The following is a 22,724-nucleotide window of genomic DNA, read 5'->3' as shown; positions in this document are numbered from 1 at the left end:
TTAAAAAAAAAAAAAAGAATAAAGTCCATAAAGCATTCTCTCAAAAAAAGGATGAATATGCCATCCATGCTCCTTCTTTTTTTCTTTCTTTCTTTTTTTTTTTTAAGATTTTATTTATTTCTGGGACGCCTGGGTGGCTCAGTTGGTTAAGCAGCTGCCTTGGCTCAGGTCATGATCCCAGCGTCCTGGGATCGAGTCCCGCATCGGGCTCCTTGCTCAGCGGGGAGCCTGCTTCTTCCTCTGCCTCTGCCTGCCATTCTGTCTGCCTGCACTCGCTCTCTCTCTCTCTCTCTCTCTGACAAATAAATAAAATCTTTAAAAAAAAAAGATTTTATTTATTTCTTTGTCAGAGAGAGAGAGCCCAAGAAGAGGGAGAAGGGTGACAGGGGGAGAGGGAGAGGGAGGCAGGGGGAGAAGCAGACTCCATGGCTGAGTAGGGAGCCCGAAATGGGACTCGAGCCTAGGACCCTGGGGATCCTGACCTGAGCTGAAGGCAGATGCTTAACCGACTGAGCCACCCGAGTGACCTCAGACAGAACATGTTCTGTCTGTCTTGCTTTTTTACTGGTCCTTCTTGCCTCTTTTCACCCTTCACTGTCTGTTTCAGGTTTATAAAAGTGAACATATAATACTTTTAAATAGCCCCATGATACAAAAGAAACTGTCTTCCACAAAATGCCCCAACATCGGTAGCCACAGCCCTCATCCTGGTACTGAGGAAGTCCAATCTGAGGGCGGGCAGCTTTCACGTTGAGGTGACACACAGCTTCTTCTCCCTGCCTCTTCCTTTCACCCGTCTCAGAGAGAGAGAGGTGTGGGAGAGAGAGGCAAGAAACAAAACCCCAAAGAGCTCTATTTGCTGGCATAGTCAAGGATGAAGGTTTAAAAGGATACCCACCATCCAGTTAATGCTGGAACTTGAAGAGAGGGTTGGGGGACTGGGGAAAGAACATTAGTATTGTTTTACTTATTGAAGAAAAAAAAAAAACAACAAATACAGGACCCTAATATATAAAGAATATATAATAAAGGCTTAGTTTTAAATGAAAAAGAAATGAAGCCAGGGGTACAGTGGAGGAGGCAAAAGAAAGAGGGAGAAAAGATGAATGATAAGGGGCTGAAAGAGTAAAGATGACATTTCAAATGTAAACTGTATATAAAACTATCACCTCTTCTCTAATTAATTTTTTAATAGTGAAATCAGAGCCGGATGTTATTTTTTAATGGTGAAAACCTAGATTGGGTTGGGGAGGACAGCACGTGGGCCAGGTTAGCACAGGTAGACAATTGGGAAAGAGTGTAGGAAGGCACACATTCACCCTGGCTGATCCTGTCCTGGAGTAGAATCTGTCTCCTGGGTTGAGCCAGGTGCGCCCTGAGCGCCTGATGGGCGTGGTCGCCCTGGCCGTGAAGATGTAGTGCCCGCCATAGCCCAGTAGGTGGCAGCACATCCCAGAGGTCCGAGGTGGTAGTGGCGTGAGGCACCCGGCCACCGCCCTGCCTTGCTGGTGCTGGCTGCTTGCCTTTGAACGTCCTTACTTAGCAACTTTGGGTAGAAGTATTTATTGGTTTCCTCTGAGAAACCTAGAAAGCCAGTTGGCTTAGCTACTTGAGGAAAATTCTGTGCAGAAGCTCCTCCTCGCAGGAGGTTTGAGTGGCAGGTAGGGTGTGCAGGGAGAAGTGAGGGCAAGGTCTCAGGAACTGGAGGTAGATTCTGGGATTCTGCTCTCTGCCTTGCCTTTAAAACAGTGGAGCTGGCTATATATGAGAGAGAATTTTGGCGGCTCTGTTTCTTTATTTTTACTAACCTAAGAAATAATACTTTTTTTCCTTTTAATTCAGAGATACAAGATAAAAACCAAAGATGGACCATAACTAAGATAACCGCTGTTGACTATAAAAAATGATATTAAAATAAGACCTGTTTAAGGTTTGAAAATTTGAACTACAGAAAAGTATAAAATAAGAAGTAAATGGGGGTGCCTGGGTGGCTCAGCCAGTGGTGTGTGTAACTCTTGATCTCACAGTTGTAGGTTTGAGCACCATGTTGGATGTAGAGATTACTTAAAAATAAAATCTTTTGGGGTTCCTGGGTGGCTCACTTGGTTAAGTGTCTGACTCTTCAGCCCAGGTCTTGATCTCAGGGTTATGAGTTCAAGCCCCGAACTGGGGTCCATGCTGGGCTGGGCAGGAGCTTACTTAAACAAACAAACAAAGAAAAACACAGGGGCGCCTGGGTGGCTCAGTGTGTTAAACCTCTGCCTTCAGCTCAGGTCATGATCTCAGGGTCCTGGGACTGAGCCCCACATTGGGCTCTCTGCTTAGTGGGGAGCCTGCTTCCTGCCCCCTCTCTCTCTGCCTGCCTTTCAGCCTACTTGTGATCTGTCTGTCAAATAAATAAAATCTTTAAAAAAACAAAAAACAAAAAACCCACAGCTTTGTTATTCCCCGCAAAGATGTATTTATTTATTTGACAGAGAGATAGAGAGCACAAGTAGGCAGAGTAGCAGGCAGAGGCAGAGGGAGAAGCAGGATCCCCACTGAGCAGGGACCCCCCCCCCCCCAATGCAGGGCATGATCCCAGGACTCTGGGATCATGACCTGAGCTGAAGGCAGCTGCTTAATTGACTGAGCCACCCAGGCACCCTCTCAAAACCCCCAACTTTTAAAAAATAAATAAATACTAGTGCAGTGGACATTTTTGTATGCTTGCTTTGAGATACTTGTACAAGTCCAAATTCCTAGGGGTGATCAGAGGGCAAATACATTTTAAAACTTGTATGGCTGGCTGTAAAGAAACCCACTGCACCAGGAGCCCTTCTCTGCGGGGACACTGGTGCCTAGCAGGAAGTAGGCCCAGCTTCCCTGCTGTAGGACAGCAGTCAGCTCCCTCCACGGCTTTCGCCTTCCCCACTGCAAATCTCCCCTGAGGTGGTGAGGTGAGTGTTCCCATGTGGGAGCCTCCAGCCTTTCTTATAGCGTGGGGGAGCACTCCCTGGAGTCCCTTTATCGCTCTAGTGAGATTTTCCTGTCTGTCCTGGGGTGAGAGAATGAATAACCACTTTGTCTGGCTCTTCTAGGTGAAGAAGGCATATAGGCAGAAGGCCCTCTCCTGCCACCCAGACAAAAACCCGGATAATCCCAGAGCAGGTGAGACTCTCCCAGGTGTGGGAAGGTGAGACCTGCTCACCAGGACATGGTGTCTGCCCCGTCTCCGCTCCCGTGGGTGCGCTGGGGAGTGCTTGCACGTGCAGGCAGCCCCAAGCCTGCACTTTGCATTTGGGGGGCGTCTGGTCAGTTGCCTGTGCACCCCCCTTCCTTTGCTGGTCCATCCTCTGCTGATACCTGCCTTCCTGCCAGCCTGTGGCTTCTCTGAGGTGCTTTTCTGAAGGAGCACACCGTCATCAAGCCCAACTTCATTTTCTCCTCTCTCTTTTTTAATATGTATTTTTAGCTGAGCTCTTCCACCAGCTTTCTCAGGCCTTGGAGGTACTGACCGATGCTGCAGCCAGGGTAAGCGCATCCTCCTCCAGCTGCCTCGTCCCTGTGGTATGAGCCCACTGTGGCACCTCGGCCTCAGTCCCCTGTACTCTGCCCAGTAGCCCAGTCCTTGTGGCCCTAGCCTGAGGCCTGATCGCCAGGCTGCCTCCCGACGGCCCTGGGACTGCACAGCTGTGCTCTGGGCTAGTCCTTCAGCTGAGTGCTCCTCGGTGTTCCTTTCTCCTGCCAGGCTGCATACGACAAGGTCAGGAAAGCCAAGAAGCAGGCAGCGGAGAGGACCCAGAAACTTGATGAGAGACGGAAGAAAGTGAAGCTTGGTAGGTGACATCGTGGTGCTGGGTGGCCTTTGGTTTCCCTGGGCCATTTTCACACAGCCCTTCACCTTTCTTCCTGGAGCCATGATTCTAACACCTCCGAACTTTTCGGCTCCAGCTCTGGGCACAGCCCTTCTGTCAGGGGTGGGTCCTGAAGGACACTCTTAGGAATAACAGCAGTGACTAGATTTACTACCGGCTAGCATTGTGACAGATGCTTTCCAGCCTCCTGTAATTACGACAACTATCCAAGGAGGTGGGTATTACCAAACCCATTTTTTATAGATAAAGAAGCTAAGGTACCAAAAGGGTAAGAACTCACTGAAGCTGGGATTTAATCCCACGCTGTATGAGTGAAGCCTGTGTTCCTGATCACTGTGCCATCCTGGATCTTTCCGTGCGTCCCAGCCTCATTTCTGCACGGAGCTTTCACTCTGTGGAGTCCCCTCAGAAGGATCCAAATAGGCCCAGGCATTCTTTTTTAAATTTTTTTTTTTTAAAGATTTTTTTTTTTTTTAATTTATTTGACAGATCACAAGTAGGCAGAGAGGCAGGCAGAGAGAGACAGGAGGAGGCAGGCTCCCTGCTGAGCAGAGAGCCTGATGCGGGACTCGATCCCAGGACCCTGAGATCGTGACCTGAGCCGAAGGCAGAGGCTTTAACCACTGAGCCACCCAGGTGCCCCTTAAATTTTTTTTTAATAAACAGTTTTATTATGGTGTATTTTGAATATCATCTACCCATTTCAAGTGTACGATTCAATGATTTTGAGGAAATTTCCCAAATGGTACGACTGTGAATGTAAATCAGCTTTAGAACATTTTTATCACACAGTAAGATTGTTCCAGGAGGTCTTTACCCAATTTTTCTCCCCTTCTTCTTGCCTATTTGACATCCATATATTTAATATGTACATATACCATCCCGGTTCTTCCATCTTGCTATCAAAAACAAACAAAAAAACCTGGTGATTCTAGGTAAGTAAAGTGCCCAGAGAAGAGAGCCGTGAGTGCCAGGCCGGAGAGGAGGGTTTGTCACAGCAGCTGGCCTGGCCTAGGGCCACAGGCAGGTTTCTCTTGGAAGGTGGGAAGGGCTCCAGGACATGGGGTGATGTCTTCACATGGACTCTGCCATCGCTGTAGGAGCCACCAGAGTCTAGTCCCAAGTGAGGCTTGGTAAATGTGGGCTGAGAGGGAGGTAGAGGAGATGGTGGGGCCTCGATCTCTGCAGTGGGAGAAGCGTCAGCACCAAGGCTGAGGTCAGGCTGTGGTGCCAAACCACAGGAGCAGGCCAGCAACTCCACCCTCAGCATCCCTGCCACATGGCCCTGGGCTGCTGACCTAAGCAGCCGCCCACACCCTGTTCACTGATCGGAGAACCAGCTTGGTCAGCGGGAGCTGATTTAACTCTTGCAGACCCCGGCCACTCGGCTGGAGCCTATACTTCATCTGTGCTTTGACTTTTCTCGATGAAGACTAACTTGGGAGCACATGGGGCTGGAGCGAGGGGGAGAACTACTCTGTGGTTTCACCCTCCGTGAGACTTTGGGTGGGCTGCGGCCATGTAGAAACTGCTTAGACCAGACACTGGGTCACTCAACTCTCATGCCCAGACCTGGAGGCCCGAGAGCGGCAGGCCCAGGCCCACGGCAGTGAGGAGGAGGAGGAGAGCAGGAGCACCAGGACACTGGAGCAGGAGGTGCGTCCGGGTGTGTTAGCCCAAACCCATCTGCAGGAAAAGGAGGAGGGTGGGCCTGGGTGGCTTTCATGGCTGTGGACGGCATGCCCTTCCCTGTTCCTCCGTGGGGTCCGGGTAATCTGTCCGACCCGCAGGTTGCTGGGCCCTAGCTTGCAGGTGGAGCCTCCCAGGGACCCTCACAAGGTCAGCCAGCCTGGAATTGGATCTGCACAGAATTGTCACTGCCCCAACCCCGCTCTGCAGATCGAACGCCTTCGAGAAGAGGGCTCCCGGCAGCTGGAGGAGCAGCAGAAGCTGATCCAGGAGCAGATACGCCAGGAGCGGGAGCAGAGGTTGAGAGGTTAGCACCCCTCACATCCCCTGATATCCTCTCTGAGGCAGATACCCAGAGCGGCCGCACGGGCTGTTTGGTGGAGTTGCTCTGGAGGTTTCCACCTGCTTGGAGCCCTGGGGGCACCTGACTCAGACATACACCACCTGTCCCTTCTTCCCACCACTTCTCAGGGGCCTATTTGTTTTCACTCTGCCTGAAATCTGCTGGCCCTGTTTGAGTCCTAAGCAGAGCTGACTCTATTTGAGAGCAGTTCTGTAGGGGAAAGGTTCTGGGTTACTTTGTTTCAGTAAAACTATGCCTTTGTTGGTAAAGTGCTAACCGTGGCCTTCAGCTTGGCAGACCGCCCCTGGGGTAGCAGCTCCTCTGGGTGCGGGTGGGATTGCCTCTACTTCCCCCCTGAAGCTCGTCAGCAGGGCAGATAGTGCCCTTGGTAAGGAGTGACTTTTTATAGGTCCTTCAGGCTCTGGGTTGTGTCTCCTTTAGAGAACCTGCTGCCTCCCTCCTATTCTACCTTGCTAATTTTCCCAAATTTTTTAGGAAAGGCAGAAAGTCCTGAAGGCAGAGGAACCCCTAAGCTAAAGGTGAGCCCTGTGGGACCCATGAGCCACTGCACAGTACCCCTTATCAACAAGAACAGATTCTTTTGGGGGCTCTAAGGGTTCTGGCAGGGATGCTAGGTCTCTGGGAGCCAGCACCACCTGCCAGGTCCTTCCATCCTCCCGCTGCCTAGGGATCAGATCAGCCTCTCAGAGCTCACCCTGAAAAGCCCTCTTAGCCCTGGCAATTGCCGGGCAGCGCTCCCCAGAAACCCTGGAAGGGGAGCATCTCATGGGGGTGGAAGTGTGGTCTCAGGTGAGCCTGTCCGTTTGCAAGAGAAACACATTTTTGCGAGGTCACTCCCTAGATGACAAGTGCCTAGAAGACCATCAAAGTGTCGCTCCGCCCATTAAGCTCAGGTGCTGGCACTGTTCAGGCCGAGGTCAGAGTTTAATGGTGGTGCCCATTGCTGTCCTTGCAGCTAAAATGGAAGTGCAAGAAGGAAGATGAGTCAAAAGGCGGCTACTCCAGAGATGTCCTCTTACAGCTTTTCCAGAAGGTCTGCCCTGCCACCTTCCCTCTTTCCCATCACTTCTGCCTGCACCTCAGCCAAAACCCCAAATCTCCATGCCTAAACTTCCCTTAACATCTCTGCCAGCCTTTTTTTGCTGTCTCACAGACCACAGGCAGCCCAGAGGCTTTCTCCACCAGCGGCCATCTGGTTCTTGTGTTGCCATGTGCCCTCCAGCCTCGTGTCGCCTTCCCTGCTCAGCTCTGGACCTTGCCATCTGGAGTGTGTGGGGAGAGGCAGGGTGGGAAGGTGGCACAGAAGCCCCATCCCCTTTCCCACCTTTGGTGACAGTCTGAATCTTCAGTCCTTTGCCCAGGTCTCCTTTCCTGGCTTTCCTTTGCTACCACATCGTAGCAAAAATCTCCTTTCTTTCCCATCTCTGATCCCTCTTTGGGAATTTAGCAACAAAGCATTATTGGCCCGCCAAAAATGCCCCGGCAGGCCTCAGGCCAACCCAGACTTGTCTTGCTCCCAAAGGCTGAGCCATGCTTACTGGGACCCCCTTGTCCTTACAGTATGGAGAGGTGCTCAACCTGGTGCTTTCTAGTAAGAAGGCTGGCACTGCTGTGGTAGAGTTCGCAACCATCAAGGCTGCGGTGAGTGCTAGGGGAGGCTTTGGGGGGCCATGGTGGCCCCACTATTTCAGAGTAGGAGCCAGTACTGTGGGCCTTCTGAGCTTAGGTATCCACACTCCCAGAGGCCCCCCCACTCCCCACCAATTCCTGGGAGTAGAGGCACAGCAAGTGAAGATAAGGGAGAGCAGAGACCGACTCTGTTTCCTGCTTCACACTTTCTATCCTCTACCCTCCTGTGGGAGCTGGCATCCCTCCAGTTATGCTTTGCCTCTCTCCCCACTCCCCAGTTAGAAGGCTCATACCCCCCACTCACCCATGAGGAGGGTTAAAGCTTCAGCCCATCATTGTGTGAGGGTTGCTTGGTTTTGTCTGGAGGATGACAGTGCTGGTTCTGGTTCTTTCTGCTGGTGTAGAGAGAGCCATTTTATGGCTGACTGGAGCCACGGGACCAGGACTGGGTACTGTGTTTGGCAGGAGCTGGCTGTCCAGAATGAAGTGGGCCTGGTTGATAACCCTCTGAAGATTTCCTGGTTGGAGGGACGACCGCAGGGTGGGAGAGACCCCAGCCACTCAGGACTGTCACAGGTAAGGAACCACACCTCCGTCAGCTGGGTCTGCCCAGGGTTTGTGGGACCTTTTCCTGTCTGGGCTCTGCTCGGGACCCTTTCCTCCCAAATCCAGGTTGTCAGGAGCAGAGTGAGACTGGCAGGTTTGCCAGCCTAAACAGGACTAGGATTCTGTCCTGACTCTCTGTCTCTGAGTGCTAGGACCCCAGCCCACACAGAATACTTAGACCTTACTTTCCCGCCACAACCCCGTGTCTGGCTGGGGCTCCCACCTTCACCCTGAGGGGCTTTTCTGGCCCCCAGGCTGCTTGGTTGTTATGTGAAGCCCTGGGTGCTTTGACTACCTGGTGCTGCAGGCAGCTTGAGCGCCCTCTTGTCCCCCACCTCTCCCACTGGTTCCGGTTCCCGGGGTGTCTGGGGCTGCCTGGGGCAGGGGCCAACGGGCAGGAGGAAGTCTCCTCAGCACCAGCACTGGCGCCTCTGCCGGTCCTGGGGCACTGCCTGCACAGATGTTTTGTGGTGTGGCACAGATCTGGCGCTGGCTCTCAGCCTTCCAGCTTCGTGAGGGTTTCTGTTCGCCACCTGCACACACCTGGCCCTGGTTATATTGGCCCACTTTGGCAGGACAGAGAGCCTTCGGGCCCAGGGCTGTCCCTTCCCTGAAATGGCCCATGGATCTGTTGGGAGCCTCAGGCTGCCGTGCTCACAGCCCGCTCCGCTCCGTGGGGGAGAGGGTCCCTAGGGTCCGCAGGGCTTTGCTCTCATTGCCTCAGCCTGCTCACCTGTGTGCTCTCAGCTGGCTGGGAGGACGGGAAGCTCCCTGGGAGTGTGGCCCAGGACCTGGACAGAGGAGAAAGATGAACGGGCAGGAGCCCTTCCTTAGAGACCTCATTCCCCACTGTTAAGTCCCAGCATTTCACAGCCCCAGAGGACACTCCATAGGCCATGTTACAAAGAACTTTATTCATTTTCTCCTGCATCCAGAGGGGAGCCTTTGAACTCTGCAAGTCCGCACAGAGGAGGGAAGAGGGAGGCTGTTGGTATGGGTATGGAAGCAGTGTGCGTTAGAGCTTCCTCTCCCCCTCTGCCAGGCTTGGAGAGGCCTGGAGTGTCAGAACCACGTGGCCAGCCCATCTGAGTTCTGGTTGCAAGTCTTCTGACCAGGCCATGAGACGGGGACAGTAGCATAGCCCTTGGCCTTGACCAGTGGGCCCGCCCTGGGTAGCAGGCCCCCATCGTCAGGAGGTTTGGGCAAGGCAGAGCTCCTCAATTCTGGTGGAGGATTCTGGAGACCTGCTGAGCTGCTTCACAGTAACAGCCACAAGCTTCATGTCCATCCCCGATCCAGTTCTCCTATGCTCTTGGGGCAGAAAGGGAAATCTGCCACTGTTCCTGCTACATTTCCCAAGGGTTCCCATCACTAAAATTCTGGGAACTGCCCCAGGCACCCCTTTGCAGGCTGTGCCTGTGCCTTTGGCTGCCATTCCCTATAGCCTCCTTCCTTGGGCACCAGGCATGCTCTGGACAGCTACCTTGGCGGCTTGTCTTGTCCCTTTTTGGCAAGTGATTTGTTTGCCCTTCCCCCTGAGTTGTACTGTGCACCTCTACCTGCCTCTCTCTTCCTACTCTGCCAGCCCCTCCCCTCCCCTGCAGGTCCTGTTTGTCCCCCTACCCGCACCGGGCACTCATGGCTTCCAGGCCATGGCCGAGACCCAAGCTGCCTGCTAGGCTTTCTCCAGTGATGTTCATGTTCAGCCAGCACTGTCCAAAGTGGTAGCCATTCATCACGTGTGGCTGCTGAACATTTGAAATGTGGCTAGTGCAGCCATGGAACTAAATTCTTAATTTTACTTAATTTCAATTTGAACAGCCACACATAGTTAGTGCGGGGGAACCATTTTGCCTCTCCCTATCCTGTGATGCCTCTCTGTTAACAGTGGCTTCTGAGGGGCCGGTGCAGGACACCTGTCTGACCCGCGCAGTCTGCATGTCCTCCACTCCCCCGGACTCACCCCTTGTGCTGTCCTCCCCCTCTGCTGGCCTCTGCCCTGTCCCTGTGGTTACAGGCATGGCCTCCCTTGCCCAGCCTGGCCAACTGCCTTCAGGGCTCCTGCCACCAAGTGCCCCCTCACAGCATTTCCAGCTTGCCTCTGTGCCTCCGCTCCCAGGTGATGTGGAGGACTTTAGGACCTGGAAGGCAGGCAGAACCCTGGATTTCTATCCCTAATTCTCCCGAATCTGCAGCTGTACCCTCCTTCCAGGCTTCCGGCTCTTCCAGTGACCCCACCTCTGCCCACCCACACCCCATTCAGAAGCTAGGTTCGCTCGGAAATTGCTCCCTCAGCATCTGTAGAACTTCCTCAAGAAGTGAAATCCCCAGGTCCACTTTGAAGGAGAAGAAGGGATCACTGAGGTCTGGAGCAGGTGTCCCCTGGAAGGGGGGAGTGTCCAGAAGGTCATTGTCAGAGTAGTGGTGGAGGGTGCCCGCCAGTGAGAGCGCAGAGGGCAGGGTGGCCGAGTAGGCGGGCGGGGGCTCCAGGATGTTGGGGCAGCTGGAGCTCTCTCGGTAGAGGCGGGGAGGCTTGGGCGGGGCCAGCAGGGTGGCCCGGGGCTGCTCATCCCCCCACAGAGGCAGGCGCCGGCCATCTGGCCGCCCTCGCAACTCCCGGATGACTTCTCGGTTGCTGTACTCCTCGTGGTCCCCGCCAGCTGTGCTCGCCTGGCTGAGCACGCTGCCCTGTCGCCGGAGTCGCCGTGGCCGCCCCAGGCTCAGTCGCTTGAAGAAGGAGGCATTGCGGAAGGAGCCTTTCCGCCAGGTCTCCATGGCACGCAGGGGAGCCAGCAGACAAGCAGCCCAGTTCAAGAGTAGCTAGTCACCATGGGGTCCCTGCTGGAGCAGTGACTGGCTAGAGTGGTGGGGACAGCCCTGGCTAGAAGCACAGACTTTTGGCCAGCATCTTGGACGGCAGCAAGAGGTCCTGGGACGAGGGCGCTTTTGTCCGGGAGAGCCTAGAGGTGGGAGTTCCTGGCAACAGGAGTTTCCCAGAGGGATAGGCTTGGCCTGGTTACTTGATCGGACAGTGGGGAAAAACCCCAGGAGGAAGAAGCAGCACTTACTGGAGTCGGAGGGCGGGCAGCCCCACCTGAGGTGCCAATGATGGATGTCGCGGTGCTGGAGCAGCCTGGGCTGCTTCCCCGGGGGCCTCCGCTCTGGGTGGGCCCGAGCTCGCCTTGCCTTCCCGTCCCCTGCACTTGGCCTCTCCGCCGCAGCGCCCGGACTCTGATGAGTGGCTTGGCTGTTTGTGCCGGTGCGTGGCAGTGGGGATTGTTGTTTTCAGGTGACTCAGTCAGGTGGGAAGCCAGGTTTCATGCTCTTAGGTAATTGCAGCATCTGCGGGCTGGGATTGGGCCAGCCGTGGCCAACACCCCCGGGCACTGGGGAGCTTTGGATTTCCCTGAGGACTCTCTGGGGGCAGCCCTGCTTTGTGTGTCACCACTGTTGCTTCCTTTTCCCCCTGCAGCCTCTCTGCCCGGGGCCCTAACTCCCTCCAGCCCCCCAAGTGTCTGCAAGGGAGGGGCCCCAGGAGGGTGGGTATTAAATGAAAGGCAGGCATGTGGAACAGTTGTTGGGGAAGGAAGAGAGACCTGTCACTAGTGTGGGTGACTCAGTCCTGGGGCCTGGTGACAGGCCCTCATTAGCCAAGCCTGCAGGTACGAGGGGGAAGAGGCAGAGGGTGTGTTAACGGGAAGCAGCCCCATGCCTATAAAGGGCTGGCCCCTCCCTCGGCTGGGCTCAGGGCACGCCAGGGTGCCTCTGAGGTTTGCTCTGCAGGGCAGCCTTACCTCGGAAAGGGGGGAGCTGCTCTCCCCTCGGCCTGACAGTTTCTCATCTTCCTGGATTTACTCCCATAGCCTCAGGGCAGGAGGGAGCAGTTGAGGGCCAACGTCCTGCTGCCTCCGGTCCTGCCTTGCTCCAGTCCTTTCTCTTGGGTCACCTGCGCCTTCTTTGGGGTCCCCCCTGTGTGGAAAGGGCTGAGCCACACAGGGCTGCCTTGAAGTGTCAGCTGGGCCAGGTTAGGTAGGTGGGCCTGGCTGGGAGGGCTCCTGTTCTCCGAGATGCCACAGCCTGGGACAGACAGGGAGGCTGGAACGGTCAGAGAATTGGCAGGGGGGAGGGGGGGGTGTCTGGGTTGAGTCACACTTCCTGGTTCTGTATAGCCCTAACCTCAAACCAGTTGGCCATGGTCTGGCATCTTAACCCGGGTCACTTCCTTCATACTCCCCAGGTCACTGACCACTGAACCTCCCCCGGCTTATTAGTGAGCGAGCACTCACTGGGTCTGCCGCAGGACAGGCTCTGCAGTTGGCTGTGTCCACACCCCCTGGCCTGGCTCACTGTGTGCCAGCTCAGGTGGGCCGCAGGCTTCACACAGCTTTAGCTATACTGATGGAAGAAGTGCTTTGGTTCCCGCGGTAGACCCTATGGCGGTGTGGGGTTGGAGGGGGGTGGGAGGATCGGAGCTCCATCGCAGAGCTGCCTCTTGGGCCCACAACACTGGCGCGTTGGGTTGGTTGTTTATTAGTCTTTTGATTATTGACATATAGCACTCCTTACTCCCCCGCACTGTGCTGGCAAGATCATAAAAGAAAAAGGCACGGGCCCTGTCCTCCAGCAGGCCTGGTGTGTATTTTTAGGAGGGGAGTGGCCTCATGCATGTTTCTCTCTCCTTCCAGTGCGGGGGCTGACAGAGGCTGGGTCTAGGGCAGGGCTCCGCGCTCTCGTGTCCAGGCAGGAGCCGCACTGTGCACCGCGGGGAGGTGGGCAGCCGGGAGGGGGTGGTGGTCTCGCAGAGCCCAGGGCATTTCTGTCCCTCTGAATGTCCTCACTGGAAACCTGTGAGAAGCAGGAGCCACAGGAGGCGGAAAGGAGTGTCAAATAGGGCGGGGAGGCAATGAAGGGTGACGGCCTGGCCTGGCCTGGCGGGCACATGGAGTGATTCAGCCCGAGATGGAGCAGGGCTGACTGTGGGTGGAAGGCCTGGGGGGCGGGGGCTGATAGCTGCTCCAGATGGAGGGGAGGAGGGCCCGCTGAGAAGTATGGGCCCTCCTTACTGCCTGACTCAGGACTAGTTCTGCCTAGGCCAGCCCTCCACGTCTGGAATGTGGGGCTGCGCCCTGCTGCCCTGACCAACGTCCCCTGGTTGCCCCCTGCCCCCCAGGGCTCAGTGCTGTCGGAGAGGGACTATGAGAGCCTCGTCATGATGCGCATGCGCCAGGCAGCGGAGCGGCAACAGCTGATCGCCCAGATGCAGCGGGAGGACGAGGTGGGGCAGCCCACGTAGTCTTCTAACTGCAGCCCACTCACCCACAGCCCCCTTCTTGAACGTCACCAATAAACCTTTCTTTTTTCTTTTTCTTTTTTCTTTTCTTTTTTTTTTAAACAAGAATCTACCTCTATTGCATATGTAGGCGTAGGGTGCTGGCCCGACCAAGCGCGTCCCTTGTTCCTGGACTCTGCCCGAGAGGGTTCCACCCAGGCCTGGCTCTCCCTCCCCGGGAGTGAGCCGACCCCCAGGGAGGGGCTCTGCGCAGTGAGAGTCAGTGGGCCAGCAGAACAGAGGAGCAAGCACTCGACACAGGCCTTTATTGGCTTGGACCAGGTACTTAGGACCCTCCCACCCAGTCCTGGGCTGTGCTCCTTGGGGGCTCCCAGTTCCCGGCCAGGGACAGCCTGGCTCTTTCGGGCCCTCAGCCTGCACACAAAACACGGCCTTCTCCAGGGCTCTCAGCCAGGCCAAAAAGCTGGAGGGGCAGCTGGGAGCACCAGGGCAAGGGCCCTGCCCTCTCACCCCATACTCTGGGGCTGAGGCAGGTTTCAGAAAAGGCCATTCACAGCCCAGTGGTGCCCGGCTAAGGAAAATGACAGTTTGGGAAGGAGGGGCCAGGCGGTGAGTGAATGGGGACTCAGGATCAGGGCCCGTGGCATCCACTCAAAAAAGGGGTGCTCTGTGTGCTCCTCAGTGTGAGAGGGTCACTCCTTGTGCAGGCACCACACCAGTGTCTGGCCCACCCCCGTCATGCTCAGCACACGGAAGCCCCTGCGTTCCAGTTTGTCCAGCACTATGCGAGGAGGATCGCTGACAAAGTACTCATAACTGTGAAGAGAAGGGGGAGAGGGGACAGCGTCAGAGGGCATGCAGCGCCAATTCCCCGCACAGGTGTCTGCTGATGACGAGGCTGGGTCAGGAATCCTTGTCCTGATGGATACTTGCTGGGTACCTTCTAGTGCCAGGCTAAGTGCACACTCCCTGCCGCCTCCCCTGCCAAGCACTGGGCTTGCATATCTTGTTCCTTCCTCCCAGCAACCTAAGGAAGGGACCATGATTGCTCCCATTTTATGAACAGGAAATCTTGGAGGGGTTGGGTAGCTTTCCAAATGTCATTGGGATCGCAGAACCCACGTTAGTCTGACGATAGCCCCGTGTGCACGGGGCCACTGCACCAATCAGGAGGAATGGCCTGTTCTCTCCAGGATGCCCCCCAGGGCTCTGCCCTCTCTTGCTGCCTTGCCTGTCCCATGGTCCTGGAGCAGTAGGTTGACCCCTAATAGCTCCTGGCTCTGGGTGCTGCTCCCTGGGACAGGGAATGCTGGCCATCCCTTCTTTCAGGGCTGATTGACTGTGAAGTGTTGTCAGTCAGATAAAGGGCTCAAGCCCCAAGCTGGGCATCTGGAGGCAAATGCCTCCTGGTAAAGGAATGGGGTTGGGTTCAGCTCGCCAACCCTGACCCAAGGGGCTGGGGCCAGCTTGCCTCCTTTCTCCCCTCTTTGAACTGGGACTCATTCTTGCAGCACTTCTCGCGAGCTCCAAGCCTGTGGAACTGGTGTGAAGAACGTCAGGGGAAGTGGCCAAGTCCCCAGGCAGCAGCCGAGCTGGAAGTAGGACCCAGGCTGCCTGCTGCCTATTTGTAGAGTTTAGCTTTCTTACTCAGCCAGCCGGAGAGAAACCTTTCTCTCTGTGTTGGTCTTTGTCTCAATGGGGTCCAGCTCTGAGATGAAAGGGCAGAGCAAGGAGCAGCCCACTTATGGAGTCCTCTACACAGCTGGACTCTGTCCTGGGGTTTCCTTGTGAAGGGAGGGCCAGTGAGAAAACTTCCGGAGCAAGCTGGGGGGCTGCGGTAAAGCCACAGGCAGGACTGACCCCACAGAGGACAGAGCCCCATGATGCAGGCAGGACCTCTGAGGCGGGGCACTGGCATCATCCCTGGGCTTGGCTGTGTAAAGGAAACAGGGACAGTGCTCGGGGGCCTGCAGGGAGAAGATCCTTAAGAATGCCGCTACTTACAAGTTGTTTCCCAAGGCACTTCTCTTGGAGGCCCCCAGATACTGCATCAGCTCTGGATCTGAGTGTTCATCGCCCACCATGGTAGGGCCCACCTCCTGCAAGACAAGCCACAAGGGCTGCTTGGCTGGCTGCCAGGGAGAGGGAGAAGGGCTCTCTGCCCTTCCTCCCCTGCCTGCTGGCCCTGAGTCAGTTCAGGGCTGGACAGGGTGCTGAGGAACACGGGGGGCTGAGCGTGAGCTGAGAAAGGGTGGAGCCCTCAGTGATCAGGCCAGGCAGTGTGAGGCGTCCCTAGCCCTTCCAAGCCGAGCTGGTCATTGCCCGCCTCCTGGCAACTTCCTGCCGGGCATCACTACCCATGTTTGTGTGTCTCAGAATCACCTGGAAAACAAACGAAAACCAGTCCACACAAAAACTGGTATGGGAGTGTTCATCGCAGCGTTATTCACAAGACCCAAAAAGGGGGAGACAGCCTAAGTGTTTGCCATCTGACAATCGGATGAACTGATGGAGCCACACAGTGGGGTCGTACCCAGCAAAGCAGAGGAATGGGTAAGTACCCGTGCCCCCTACAATACAGATGAACTTTGAAAATGCACAAGTGAAAGAAGCCAGACATGGAAGTAATTAGTGGTTACCTAGGGCTGGGGCTTCAGGTGCAGTGAAGAGTAAGATACAGGGCATGGGTACAGGGTGTCTTTTCAAGGGAATGGAAATGTTTTAAAATTGATTATAGTGATGGCTGCACAACTCTTGAGTATGCTTTAAAAAATAAGGAATTGTACACTTTAAATTGGTGTGTTCTTTGAGATGTATGCTATGTATCAGTAAAGCTGTCACATATATAATTATATATAATATATAATTATATATATACACATATATATGTGTGTGTGTATATATATATATATATATATATTTTTTTTTAAGGATTTTATTTATTTATTTGACAGAGATCACAAGTAGGCAGAGAGACAGGCAGAGAGAGAGAGGGGGAAGCAGGCTCCTTGCTGAGCAGAGAACCCGATGTGGGACTCGATCCCAGGACCCTGGGATCATGACCTGAGCCGAAAGCAGAGGCTTTAACCCACTGAGCCACCCACGCGCCCCTATATATATATTTTTTAAATCTCCTGAAGAACACTGAATTCCCCAACCCCAGGCGTAGAGAGTATTTTGGGAGGTCTGGGAAGGGGCCCAGGAGTGCACATTTTAACTGCCCAAGTAACTGGTTCTCTAGGGCACTTCCAGGACCTCACCTGTCCCACGGCAACCCCACCATCCGCACCCGCTGTCTCTATCTCAGGGGACCTGTGCATGCGCTGACAGAGTGGGAAAGAACGGAGGTGCCGGCTGGGCTGCCCAGTTGAACCATTATGAAGTTAAAAGGGGATTCCTGCGGCGACCAGGACAGTCTTGGATGAGGAAATTGTACCCAGAGAAAGGGGCATCACTTCTGACTCCGGAATGGTCTCCCCACCTCTAACCACAGGTCCTGTCTCCCTTCTTTCTCTCCTAAAGGTTTTCTGGAAGTGCCCGAGGGTGCTGTTAGTAGCTGTGGATGGGCCAGGCCCTTGGCATAGATGTTTTAGTGTCTTAGCGCGTCGTTTTCTTTTCCAAACCTCTTTTCCCCAAAGTATTTCCACTCCCACCCCCCACCCAACCCCAACTCCAACCCCAACCCCAACCCCTGACGAGTCGCTCTCTGTAGGGCAGTGGGTGCTGTACACGTGAGGCCAGGGCTTCCTGGCTTCCTTGGGTGGTAGTAGGACAGGAGCCTCAAGGGCCCTGAGCTCACTCCGCCGGCGGGGACGCACGCACCCTACCCCCTTCGCGGCCCTGGAAGCGCGTGCCGGCCAGAACTTCCCGATCCCCGCGTTCCCGGCTGAGTCCGCTCCCCAGCCCCCAACCTGCGGCCCGAGGGGGCGTGTCCCGGGCGGCTTCCGGGTCCAGTCACTGGCGGGCGCTGCCCGAGAGGGAGGCGCCAAGGTGCAGTGGAAGCTCCCTCTTTCCCCGCCCGGCCCCAACCAACTCAATCCCAACTCGCAGGGCGCGGGTACTCACCATGCGGATCTGGGTGCTGATGAGCACGTAGGGCATGGTGAGCGCGTCCCGGCCGGGCTCCCACCCAGGGCTTTGGGCTCGGCGCCGACGCCAGCCTCTCGAGCTCCGGGACTGCGCCTGCCGCACAGAGTCCAGTTACTCCAGCTCTGGCCTCGGGCGGTGCCAATCCCAGTGCGCCCAGCCCGTGACTGCCGCGGCCGGCCAATCGGGAGCGGGCACCCGTGACGCGCCCCCGCACTAGATGATTCGGTCCGCCTCCTGCCCTCGGGGCGTGCTCTGGGACTTTGCTGTGGGACGTTGGCGCGCACCCGCTGCCTGGAGTGGGGGGTGGTCTAGCGGGCTAGGCGGGCTGCGGCGGGGCGTGCTGTAAAGCGTGCGTGTTGACCGTGCGCCCGCTTTCTGCAACATCTTGGGCACTAGGTTCCAAAGTCCTGCTGGTCCCCGTCCCGTCGAATCAGAGCAGGGAGGAATCCGGGACTCTCCCGAAGCTCAAGCCCTCCCCACCCAGGGACGCTTCTAAAGCTCTTAGTGGATCCCCACGTCTGGTCCCCAGGACACATTCTCTGGGGACTCCGTCAGCGCACGGGAGACAGGGGTGGGACGCTTGTGGCTACAGCTAGAATAACCACTTCGTGTGCACCGCGCCTTTTCGCCTCCCTGACTGTAATTCCTAGTGCAGCGGCCGAACCTTGCATTTCTGTGCTCCCATAGGTAAATCTATAGAGGAACCTCATGAGCGTTTGGCTGTGTGTCAGTCCCCGAGCGATTTAAACCGATGGAATCTGGCCCCCACTTCGGAGAGCTTCCCACGAAGCTGGAGAGATGCAGCGAACGAGCGCGAAATCACAAGGCAACGATTGAGGCAAAAAGAAACTACATTCCCGGACACCAGCCCCCGATTAGAGGGCAGCAAGTGCACTCGGTGTGTCCACGCCCTCATCTCGTTTCAAAATCTGAAAACTCAAAAGATTCTCTTCCCGCCTTGTGATTGGTTCTCTAAAAAACAAAACAAAACAAAAACAAAAAATAGCCTGTAACCTTCTCTGGCCCTTGAACAATCTTCTCGTCCCGGAAGGGCCCTTACAGGCCTGCTCTGTGCCTCCAGCAGCTTGACAGATGTGGAGAGCACTGGAAGGGAAACAGGCAGTAGTAATCCTAAAGGACTCTTTCAGGTCTGTTTGACTATTCTGTACTCCCTCCGCCTATTCTCCACCTCCAAGACTAACAATTTAGCTGGAGAGAGAAGATCCTCATGTCTAACGAAGGAGTCGTTAAAAGATTAATACTCAGGCCATATAAAGAACTCCTACAAATCAACAAGAAAAAGATAAATCAATAGAAAAAACATGGGCAAATGACTTGAATAGGCACTTTCAAAAGAGGGAATGGAAATGGCGGGTAAACCGATAACATGATGTCCAATATCACTAGAAATTCCAGAAATGCAAATCAAACTGTATTTTATTTTCTATTTTAAAGACTCGTTTATTTTGGGGGACCTGGGTGGCTCAGTGGGTTAAAGCCTCTGCCTTCGGCTCGGGTCATGATCTCAGGGTCCTGGGATCGAGCCCCGCATCTGGCTCTCTGCTTGGCAGGGAGCCTGCTTCCTCCTCTCTCTGCCTGCCTCTCTGCCTACTTGTGATCTCAGTCTGTCAAATAAATAAAATCTTTAAAAAAAAAAACTCATTTATTTTTATTTTTTTAAAAGATTTTATTTATTTATTTGACAGACAGAGATCACAAGTAGGCAGAGAGACAGGCAGAGAGAGAGAGGGAAGCAGGCTCCCTGCTGAGCAAAGAGCCTGATGTGGGGCTCGATCCCAGGACCCTGGAATCATGACCTGAGCCGAAGGCAGAGACTTTAACCCACTGAGCCACCCAGGTGCCCCAAGACTCATTTGTTTTATAGCGAGACAGAGCAAGTGCCATGGGGGAGAAGCTTAGAGAGGGGGAGAGAGAACCTCAAGCAGACTTAGGGCTGAGCTCTGAGCCCATATGGGGTTTGATCTCACCACCCAGAGATCATGACCTGAGTGGAAACCAAGAATCTGAGTCTTAAGCAACTGAGCTGCCCAGGTGCCCCTCAAACTATACATATATTTTTAAAGATTTTATTTATTTGAGAGAGAGTGAGGGAGAGACAGAGCATGAGTGTGGGGAGGAGCAGAGGGAGAGGGAGAAGCAGACTCTGCCACAGGGAGCCTGATGTGGGGCTTGATCCCAGGGCTCTGGAATCATGACCTGAGCCAAAGGCAGGCTCTTAACCAACCCAGCCACCCACGTGCCCCTCAAACTACATTTTAAACCACAATGAGGTACTACTATAATGATTTGCTAAATTAATAGATAAATCTGTAAACATTGAGTATTGGTGGAAAGGTCTAACAATGGGAACATTACTGTTGGGACTGGAAAGTGTTACGATTGATACAGTCACCTTGGAAAACAACATAGCTTCATCTAACTAATTGTGCATGGGTATGACCCAGATAAACCCAACCTAGATAAACCTCAGGAAAACTCACTCACCAGGATGCATGTATAAGATCATCATATGGGACACCTGGGTGGATCGGTCGGTGAAGGGTCTGCCTGCAGCCGAGGTCATGATCCCAGGGTCCTAGGATCGAGTCCCACATCAGGCTCTCTGCTCAGTGAAGAGCCTGCTTCTCCCTCTCCCTCTGCCTGCCACTCTGCCTACTTGTGATCTCTGTCTCTCAAATGAATAAATAAAATCTTAAAAAAAAAAAAAGTGGAGTAAGTTTTTGGTTGATTGATACAACAGAAACTGCATAGCCATAAAAAATGCGAAGTGCACAAGTAAATTGTGGAAAAATAGAGAATAATTCTACTTAAAGCTCACAACTTGCGAAACTAAATAATACATTGTTTGGGGATAAAAACATAAGGTTAATTACACATCAATAAAAAATATGTGGTAAAATTATAAAGAATGATAAATGTAATATTTAGGGCAGTGTTCACCTCTGAGAGAAGTGAAAGGCACTAACTAGGCAGGGACAGCCATGCTGGAGTCTTAGAAGGCAAAAGTGATGTTCTCTTTCTCACACTAGTACCTGGATGCTCAGGGTTATACATGTTTTCAATCCTTATTGTATTATAAATACCCTTTTGTAGCTATTAAATATTAATAATAACAATTTTTTAAAAAATATTTTATTTATTTGACAGAAATCACAAGCAGGCAGAGAGGCAGGCAGAGAGAGAGGAGGAAGCAGGCTCCCTGCTGAGCAGAGAGCCCGATGCGGGGCTCAATCCCAGGACTCTGAGTTCATGGCCTGAGCCAAAGGCAGAGGCTTTAACCCACTGAGCCACCCAGGCACCCCTGAAGTCAGAAGCTTTAACCCACTGAGCCACCCAGGCGCCCCAATAAGAACAATTTTTTTTAAGTGTCAACTACCTTAGTGGTCAGACACAGGGGGTAATGCCACCATCCCAAGGCATTTGACTATGTTGCCTGTCTTGGAAGAGCCAGGTGGGTAGATGAAGTTGGCCTATTTGGAGCAGAGATGAGAGCAGGAATCTGGGGGCTGCTGCTCTCCTCTCTCAGGCTAGGCTGGGGCGAAGAGGAGATGGGAAGGCAGTGCCATCTTAGATGGCCAGGGCTTTGTTACATTTGCAAAACTGGTCTGCAGATGCCACAGAAGATAGAAAGCTCCATCCAGAATCCCCCACCCCGCTGCTGAGTGCCCTGGCAGCCACGTGCCCACCAGATAACATCTTTAATATCCAGAGGGAAATGAATTCCCCTGCTTGGTCTGCCCATCTGGCCTCACCTCTTGCCACAATCCATTTATCTGGCAGATCTTCCTCCCCTGCAGGAAGAGAAGAAATTGTTCTTCCACAAGTCAGTTTTTCATCATGAAGGCATTGTCTGGGTGGTGGGGCCTGGGTACTGGTTATTCCTTCTTTCCTTCCTCCCTCCATATTCAGCTTCTGTGGGTCGCTTCTGCACTGGAGTTCAGGGAATATGGAGATGAATTGAGCATGAACCCCAACCTGGAAGAGTGAACACACTAGTGGGGTAGCCAGACTAGAAAGCAGATATTCATGTAACCAAGTGTAGTGGAGGTAACCAAGCCTCAGGAGCAAAGAAAAATTAAAAGATTAAGCCCACCAAGGTGGTAGTCTGAAAAGGTTCCCCAAAAGAAATGACTTTTTATTCTCCCAAAATTAATATTGTCTTACTACTGAAGATACACATGCTTATCTCAGAAAAATGAGAAAAAATTAGGGGAAAAGTATATTAAAAGAACTCTTTTCTTACCACCAAGACAATTATAGTTCATGTTTTTCAGAAGATACCAGTTGAACTGAATCATTAGAAATGAACAGGAGAGATATTGGTAAATTTCTATTCCTTAAACTAAGGGGTAGGAACCTATTGCCTTTAAATTATTCCTTACAATGTACATTACATTAAATGTACTCTCTTATTTGTAAAATATCTCACAATTAAAAGGTAAATAGGGGTGCCTGGGTGGCTCAGTGGGTTAAGCCTCTGCCTTTGGCTCAGGTCATGATCTCAGGGTCCTAGGATCCAGCCCCGCATGGGGCTCTCTGCTCAGCAGGGAGCCTGCTTCCCTCTCTCTCTCTCTCTCTCTGCCTGCCTCTCTGCCTGCTTGTGATCTCTCTCTCTCTGTCAAATAAATAAATAAAATCTTTAAAAGGTAAATAAATATAATATCTAGACAAGGATTTAAGGAGGACTCATTTAGATAATTCACCTGTCACTAAACGAAATTTTAACTTGAGAGAAATGTTGGTGGTAAAACTGGAATCATAGTCCTGTATTTTCAGTTTTTAAAATTATAAGAAGTTGCATAAAATCTCAAAAGTTTAAAGTGGAATTACAAAAATCAATGGGCCATGGTGGTGTTAACCTTAAAAATAAAACTGCCAGGGGCGCCTGGGTGGCTCAGTCATTAAGCATCTGCCTTGGGCTTAGGTCATGACCCCAGGATCCTGGGATCCATCCCTGCATCAGGTTTCCTGTTCCATGGGAAGCCCGCTTCTCCCTCTCCCACTCCCTCTGCTTGTGTTCCTTCTCTTACTTCGTCTCTCTCTGTCAAATAAATAAATAAATAAAATCTTTATTTTTTAAAAAGAATTTATTTATTTATTTGACAGACAGAGATCACATGTAGGCAGAGGCAGGAAGAGAGAGAGAGGGGGAAGCAGGGCTCGCAGGACCCTGGGATCA

The 22,724-nt window shown here is 53.3% G+C and overlaps 3 protein-coding genes across 8 annotated transcripts in view; 1 reads left to right on the top strand and 2 right to left on the bottom strand.

The window, feature by feature from the left end:
• The window catches only part of LOC111158050 (DnaJ heat shock protein family (Hsp40) member C17), a 42,929-nt gene extending 24,673 nt beyond the window's left edge, over positions 1–18,256 (top strand). The window contains exons 2-13 of one of the 6 annotated variants that reach the window (XR_002641333.1): positions 3,081–3,150; positions 3,455–3,513; positions 3,731–3,818; positions 5,428–5,513; positions 5,757–5,853; positions 6,385–6,428; positions 6,866–6,943; positions 7,471–7,551; positions 8,005–8,115; positions 15,812–15,988; positions 16,743–16,928; positions 18,212–18,256. Coding sequence is in view for 3 of the 6 variants with exons in the window: in XM_022519850.1 (XP_022375558.1) it covers positions 3,081–3,150; positions 3,455–3,513; positions 3,731–3,818; positions 5,428–5,513; positions 5,757–5,853; positions 6,385–6,428; positions 6,866–6,943; positions 7,471–7,551; positions 8,005–8,253 (852 nt within the window). In the remaining 3 variants the exon portion in view is untranslated. Of the gene's footprint in view, positions 1–3,080; positions 3,151–3,454; positions 3,514–3,730; positions 3,819–5,427; positions 5,514–5,756; positions 5,854–6,384; positions 6,429–6,865; positions 6,944–7,470; positions 7,552–8,004; positions 10,381–13,315; positions 13,509–15,811; positions 15,989–16,676; positions 17,106–18,211 lie in introns of those variants that run through there. The other 5 variants (XR_002641332.1, XR_002641334.1, XM_022519855.1 and 2 more) reach the window with 5 other exon arrangements.
• Positions 10,390–12,608, bottom strand: LOC111158072 (chromosome unknown C15orf62 homolog). The gene has a single exon (XM_022519893.1). The coding sequence runs from the start codon at positions 10,918–10,920 to the stop codon at positions 10,405–10,407; it is 516 nt and encodes a 171-aa protein (XP_022375601.1). The 5' UTR covers positions 10,921–12,608; the 3' UTR covers positions 10,390–10,404.
• Positions 13,537–18,217, bottom strand: LOC111158079 (GTP cyclohydrolase I feedback regulator). The gene is made up of 3 exons (XM_022519906.1): positions 17,501–18,217; positions 15,440–15,534; positions 13,537–14,251 (listed from the first exon to the last, which is right to left on the bottom strand). Exons 1-3 carry the CDS (start codon positions 17,534–17,536, stop codon positions 14,128–14,130), a joined length of 255 nt encoding a protein of 84 aa, XP_022375614.1. The 5' UTR covers positions 17,537–18,217; the 3' UTR covers positions 13,537–14,127.
• Positions 18,257–22,724: the final 4,468 nt, after the last annotated feature.

Source organism: Enhydra lutris, unplaced genomic scaffold (assembly GCF_002288905.1).
Source record: "Enhydra lutris kenyoni isolate GAN:26980312 unplaced genomic scaffold, ASM228890v2 scaffoldscaffold4, whole genome shotgun sequence".
Classification (NCBI taxonomy): Eukaryota; Metazoa; Chordata; class Mammalia; order Carnivora; family Mustelidae; genus Enhydra; species Enhydra lutris.
This window is presented reverse-complemented; position numbering and strand designations above follow the sequence as displayed.

Bases quoted from the DNA above. Each gene is read 5' to 3' on its own strand.
- LOC111158072 (XM_022519893.1), bottom strand. From the start codon at position 10,920: ATGGAGACCTGGCGGAAAGGCTCCTTCCGCAATGCCTCCTTCTTCAAG.
- LOC111158079 (XM_022519906.1), bottom strand. From the start codon at position 17,536: ATGCCCTACGTGCTCATCAGCACCCAGATCCGCATG. The intron at 15,535-17,500 runs GTGAGTACCCGC...CTTGTCTTGCAG, and splicing joins TCAGCACCCAGATCCGCATG to GAGGTGGGCCCTACCATGGT. The intron at 14,252-15,439 runs GTAAGTAGCGGC...TTCTCTTCACAG, and splicing joins AGTGCCTTGGGAAACAACTT to TTATGAGTACTTTGTCAGCG.